The sequence below is a fragment of the Miscanthus floridulus genome, chromosome 9 (assembly GCF_019320115.1).
Source record: "Miscanthus floridulus cultivar M001 chromosome 9, ASM1932011v1, whole genome shotgun sequence".
NCBI lineage: Eukaryota > Viridiplantae > Streptophyta > Magnoliopsida > Poales > Poaceae > Miscanthus > Miscanthus floridulus.
The window spans coordinates 141,765,788-141,772,033 of record NC_089588.1 but is presented as its reverse complement, the minus strand read 5'-3'; the positions used below and the strand labels follow the sequence as shown (position 1 = coordinate 141,772,033).

The window sequence follows — 6,246 nt, the reverse complement described above, 5'->3', positions numbered from 1 at the left end:
ATCGGCGCGGAGCACGGAGGTGGAGGACCTCCGCTTACACGGTGTCGACATGAAGGCTGCTGCGGCGGCAGCTCAGGAGTAGGTCGTCCCCTTGGCGGCGCGGGTCAAGGAGTTGGAGGAGGAGCTAACCCGTGTGGCCGGTGATCAGGACGCCTGCAGGTCCCGGGCTGCCGAGGCCACGGCCTCGGTCAAGGCCCTTGCTGGACAGCTGGGGACTAAGCCGGGTGCACACCAGCTGACGAAGGGTGCCTTGGATGAGGCCCTCAAGGCGGCTGAGGCTTCCCGGACCGAGGCTGTGGTCTGGAGGGGAAAGGCCAAGGGTGAGTCTTATTCCCCTTGTTTTATTTGTCTTTCTTGTGTTCGGCCCCTAACTCTTTGGTGTGATGCAGAGCTGGAGGAAGAGGTTTCCAAGGCGACCGAGGTCTCCCGAGTCAAGGCCCAGCGCCTGGAGGAGAAAGCCGAGGCCTCTCGGGTCGAGGCGTAGCTCTGGAAGGAGAAAGCCGAGGCCTCTCGGGTCGAGGCCCGACGCTAGGAGCAGAAGGCCGAGGGTGAGTCCCATAGGGTTCCACCCCTATTTGGCTTGTATTCCTTTGCGCTCAACCCCCTTCCATTGCTTTTGTCGCAGAGCTAGAGAAGGAGGTCACCCAGGTAGCCGAGGCCTCCGCTGCAGTGCAGGCGGTGCTTGAAACTAAGATCGGGGAGCATGATGCGCTGAAGAGCGCTGCCCATACCACCTGCGAGGCACTAGAAGTCGAGGGGGTCTAGTCGGGCAGCTCCCTCGGGAGCCGCCTGATTGCGTTGAGCGGTCAAGTGCGCGAGCGACTCCGAGGGGCGCTGCATACGGGTGTTAAGCGTGCCCTGGCCGTCATTGCCTCGCACTACATCGGCATCGACCTCCAGGCCATCAGTGATGGCTACGTCCTGCCCGATGATGAAGGGGAGGCCGATGAGGAGGTAGCAAAGCTGATGGAGGCGGCGGAGGGCCCCGGCGTGGCACTAGCTAAGCTGTTCGAAGAGGAGGTGGTCCCTCCTGTGCCGTCCGCCGATGCTGGAGACCCTGAGCCTTGACCTGGGCCCAAGAGGCCATGTAAATAGATTAGGGATTACGTTATTGTATCATGACGCTGGTGGCCGTTGAGGCCTTTTTAAAGTATTCATGCATCTTATGCTTCTTAATCGTTTTTATTGTATTTCCGAGCCTCTGCCCTCTGTCTCGTTTCTGAACAAATCTCTTGCAAAAAACTTCCTCGGAGCCTAAGCCGTCCCTTGGGCAAAAGGTGGTGAGGGAGTGCCGTAGCCCGAAGGCGTGTGTCGTCTCGTGACTCAGCCGGCCTTCTGGCCTCGAGACGGTCTTTCGGTCCTTAGGTATTTTTTTCCACAATTGACTTGTCAGAGCACGCTAGAGAGTTTGGCGTAGGAATTTTTTTTTCAAAAAATGATTAAAAAATGGTGCGTGGGACCTAGGGGGGAGTCCCTCCTTCTAGCCCCCGAGGGAGGCTTGGTTCTGCAGAGGCAGAGTCGAGTCTCCCTAATGGAGTTATCGTATCGCTGAGGCCCTTGATGGGCCCAGGGGGGGGGGTTCTCGAATAATTAGAACAACTAAAGAACGCTTCTTAATTGTATTTCGAGAAACAATGTATATAATGCTTGGAAACTTAAGGGAAAAAGCGACATAGCTGTTCTATGTTCCCAGCGTTGGTGAGGATTTCGCCCTTCTCGTTGGCCAGCTTGTAGGTCCCGGGCTTTAGTACTTGGGCGACGATGTACGGTCCTTCCCATGGCGGGGTCAGCTTGTGGTGGCCCTTGTTGCTCTGCCTTAGCCTCAGCACTAGGTCGCCCACTTTCAGGTCTCGGCTTCAAACACGCCGGGCTTGATACCATCGTAGGGCTTGTTGGTACTTGGCGGAATGTAGCAATGCAACATCTCAGGCTTCCTCTAGTTGGTCGAGGGCGTCCTCGCGGGCGGTGCGGTTTCTTTGTTCGTTGTAGGCCTGTAGCCTCGGGGAACCATACTCCAAGTCAGTGGGGAGGATGGCCTCGACTCCGTAGACTAGGAAGAATGGTGTGAACCCCGTGGCTCAGCTCGGGGTGTTCCTCAGGCTCCAGATTACCGACGGGAGTTTAGTAAGCCATTTCTTGCCAAATTTCTTCAACCGGTTGTATATTTTTGGCTTGAGGCCTTGTAGGATCATGCCGTTGGCACGCTCTACTTGGCTGTTTGTCCTAGGATGTCCCACGGCCGACCAGGCCACACGGATGTGGTGATTGTCGCAGAATGTCAGGAATTTGTGTCTGGTGAACTACATCCCGTTGTCGGTGATGATGGTGTTCGAAACCCCGAACCTGTGGATGATATCGGTGAAGAACAGCACCGCTTGCTCGAACTTGATTCGATTGATCGGATGAGCCTCGATCCACTTGGAGAACTTATTGATGGCTACCAACAGATGGGTGTAGCCCCCGAGGGCCTTCTGTAGGGTCCCGACCATGTCGAGCCCCCACACGGCGAACGACCATGTGATAGGGATGGTTTGGAGGGCCTGAGCCAGGAGATGTGTCTGCCGTGCGTAGTACTGGCATCCCTCACAGGTGCGCACGAGCTTGGTGGCATCAGCAACCGCTGTTGGCCAGTAGAACCCTTGGTGGAAGGCGTTTCCAACGAGCGTCTGAGGCGCTGCGTGGTGACTACAGGCTCCCGCGTGCAAGTCCCAGAGTAGGGCTCGACCTGCCTCGGTGGTGATGCACCGTTGGAGGACGCCAGATGGGCTTCGCCTGTACAATTCGCCGTCGCTGAGAACGTAAGTCTTGGCTCGCCGAGCGAGCTGTCGGGCTTTGGTCCTATCAGCGGGAAGCTCTCCTCGGACAAGGCAATCAAGGAATGGGACTCGCCAGTCCGTGCCCTGGTTGGCCTCGGGAGGTTCCGTATTAACTCCCATGACCTCAGGCTCGGCCGAAGGGGTCTCGGCGATAGAGGGGGCCTCGAGCCCTGTGGTGGGCTCGACCGGCGGACCCTCTTCTACTGCCGAGATGTAGTCGATGGAAGGCTTGTGGAGGTCTCTGGCGAAGACGTTTGGGGGGACCGGGGCCTGGCCTGACGCCATCTTAGCTAGTTCATCCACGGCTTCGTTGAATCTATGTGCGATGTGGTTGAGCTCGAGACCGTCGAACCTGTCCCTAAGGCGACATACCAGCTTGCAGTACGCCTCCATTTTGGGGTCATGGTAGTTCGATTCCTTCATTACTTGATCGACAACGAGCTGCGAATCGCCCTGTACATTGAGACGCCGTACTCCAAGTTCGACGGCGATCTACAAGCCGTTGACGAGGGCTTCGTATTCGGCTGCATTGTTGGAGGCGGCGAAGTGAAGTCGAATTATGTAACGCATGTGTACTCTGAGGGGCGAGATGAAGAGCAGGCCCACGCCTGCCTCGATCTTCATCAGGGACCCGTCGAAGTACATGGTCTAGCAGTCCGTCTGAATTTGAGCAGGTGGCAGTTGGGTGTCCGTCCATTCTGCCACGAAATCGGCCAAGACCTGAGATTTGATTGCTTTCTAAGGCGCAAAAGACAAGGCTTCCCCCATGAGTTTGACAGCCCACTTGGCTATCCTACCTGAGGCCTCCTGGTTATGGATTATCTCCCCGAGGGGGAAAGATGACACCACGGTGACCGGGTGGGACTCGAAGTAGTGGCGCAGCTTGCGTCGAGCCAGGACCACAGCGTAGATCAGCTTCTGGATGTGGGGGTAGCGCATCTTGGTCTCGGAGAGCACTTCGCTGATGAAGTAAATAGGTTGTTGGATGGGCAGGGCATGCCCTTCTTCCTGCCTCTCAACCACCACTGCCGCGCTGGCCACTTGGGTCATCGCGGCGACGTATAGTAAGAGGGCCTCGCTCGTGGCTGGGGGTACCAGGTTGGGAGGATTGGTGAGCAATGCCTTGAGCTTGGCGAGGGACTCCTCGGCCTCGGGGGTCCAAGAAAATCGTTCCGACTTTCTCAAGAGGTAGTACAGGGGTAAGCCTTTTTTGCCAAGGCGTGAGATGAAGCGGCTCAGGGCCACAAGGCATCCCATAACCCTCTGCACTCCCTTGAGGTCTCGGATCGGCCCCATGTTGGTTACGGCCAAGACCTTCTCCGGGTTGGCCTCGATACCTCGATTTGAGACTATGAATCCTAAAGCATGCCTCGAGGAACTCCGAAGACACACTTCTCGGGGTTGAGCTTGATGCCCTTTTCTCTGAGGCATCTGAAGGCTATTCCTAGGTTGCTGACGAGATCGCCAGCCTTCTTGGACTTGACCATGATGTCGTCTATGTAGGCCTCGACAATCTGCCTAATGTGCTCGCCAAAGACATGGGTCATGCACTGCTGGTATGTGGCCCCTGTGTTTTTGAGGCCGAACGGCATAGTCACATAGCAGTACATGCCAAATGGTGTGATGAAAGAAGTCGCGAGCTGGTCAGACTCTTTCATCTTGATCTAATGGTAACCGGAATATGCATCAAGGAAGGATAGGGTTTCACATCCTGCAGTGGAGTAATGATTTGGTCGATTCAAGGTAATGGGAAAGGGACTTTTGGACACGCCTTGTTCAGACCAGTGTAGTCTACACACATTCTCCACTTCCCATTTTTCTTCTTAACTAATACAGGATTAGCTAACCACTCCGGATGGGACACTTCTTTGATGAATCCAGCCGCCAAGAGCTTCTGCACCTCCTCGCCGATGGCCCTGTGCTTTTCCTCGTCGAACCGGCGCAGGCGCTGCTTCACTGGCCTAGAGCCGGCCCGAATGTCTAAGGTGTGCTCGGCGACTTCCCTTGGTATGCTCAGCATGTCCAAGGGACTCCACGCAAACATATCGGCATTCGCGCGAAGAAAGTCGACGAGCACGGCTTCCTATTTGATGTCGAGGGTGGCGCTGATCCTCAGCGCCCGATCGTCGGGGCAGATGGGGTCGACCGGGACAAGTTTGACGGCCTCCGCAGGCTCGAAAGTCCCGGCGTGGCGCTTGGAGTCGGGCACCTCACTACCGAGTTGGTCGAGGTTGACGATAAGGGTCTCGGCCTCTATGATAGACTCGGCGTACTCGATGCACTCGATGTCGCAGTCGTATGCATGCTCGTACGTGGACTCGATAGTGATGATGCCGTTAGGGCCCGACATCTTAAGCTTGAGGTACGTGTAGTTGGGGACCACCATGAACTTGGCATAGCACGGCCGCCCCAAGATGGTGTGGTAGGTTCCCTTGAACCCAACCACCTCGAAGGTGAGGACCTCCTTGTGGTAGTTGGCGGGAGAACCGAAGCAGATAGGCAGGTCAATGCGCCTAAGGGCCGCGTACGTTTCCCCGGCACAATGCCGTGGAAAGGCGCGGCGTCACCCCGAAGCTGTGACTGGTCGAGCTCTAGGAGCTCCAGGGTGTTGGCGTAGAGGATGTTGAGGCCGCTGCCCCTGTCCATCAATACCTTAGTGAGCCGGGTGTTGCTAATGATGGGGTTGATGACAAGCGGGTACTACCCGGGGTTTGGGACATAATCGGGATGGTTGTCCCGATCGAAGGTGATCACCTCCTAGGACCAGTTAAGGTATCGGGGGGCGGCCACCTTTACCGAGAAGACCTCCCGGTGTTCCCTCTTTTGCTAGCATGCCGTGACACATGCTGAAGGCCCGCCGAAGATCATGAAGTCGTTGTGTACCTCGGGGAACCCGTCGTTCTTGTCATCGCCCCTATCGTCGGCACCTCCCCTCTTGGCATCGTCGTCGGGGAGCCCAAGCTTGGCGTAGTAGCGCCAGAGCATGGTGCATTCCTCGAGGGCATGCTTCACCGGGCCCTGGTGGTACCGGTAGGGTTTCTTAAGCATATCATCGAAGAGCCCGGGACCCCTAGGGCCTCGGGAATTCTTACACTCTGCAGCCATGACTAGGCCAGCCTCGAGGACTTCTTGCTTGCCCTGGCGACCCTTCTTCTTTTTCTTGGGGAGGTGGTGAGCCGAGGGCCCAGGGGCCTCGTCCCCCTGCTTCCCCTTGGCGTCGTTGTCGGGGAAGATGGCCCCAACGGCTTCTTCACCCGAGGTGAAATTGGTGGCGATGTCGAGGAGCGCAATCGCCAAGGTTGGTACATTCCGGCCCAACTCTCAAACCAGGTCTCGGCAGGTGGTGCCAGAGAGGAAAGCCTGGATGATCTCCGAGTCGCCAATGCTTGGCAACTCGGTGCATTTCTTGGAGAAGCACTGGATGAAGTCT

At 56.8% G+C, this 6,246-nt stretch overlaps 1 protein-coding gene across 1 annotated transcript; it reads right to left on the bottom strand.

Annotated features, from left to right (window-relative positions):
• Positions 1-4,899: 4,899 nt before the first annotated feature.
• Positions 4,900-5,462, bottom strand: LOC136481138 (uncharacterized). Its single transcript, XM_066478496.1, has 2 exons — positions 5,358-5,462; positions 4,900-5,280 (listed from the first exon to the last, which is right to left on the bottom strand). Exons 1-2 carry the CDS (start codon positions 5,460-5,462, stop codon positions 4,900-4,902), a joined length of 486 nt encoding a protein of 161 aa, XP_066334593.1.
• Between the last annotated feature and the right edge of the window lie 784 nt (positions 5,463-6,246).

Bases quoted from the DNA above. Each gene is read 5' to 3' on its own strand.
- LOC136481138 (XM_066478496.1), bottom strand. From the start codon at position 5,462: ATGGACAGGGGCAGCGGCCTCAACATCCTCTACGCCAACACCCTGGAG. The intron at 5,281-5,357 runs GTGCCGGGGAAA...AACTACCACAAG, and splicing joins CCGCGCCTTTCCACGGCATT to GAGGTCCTCACCTTCGAGGT.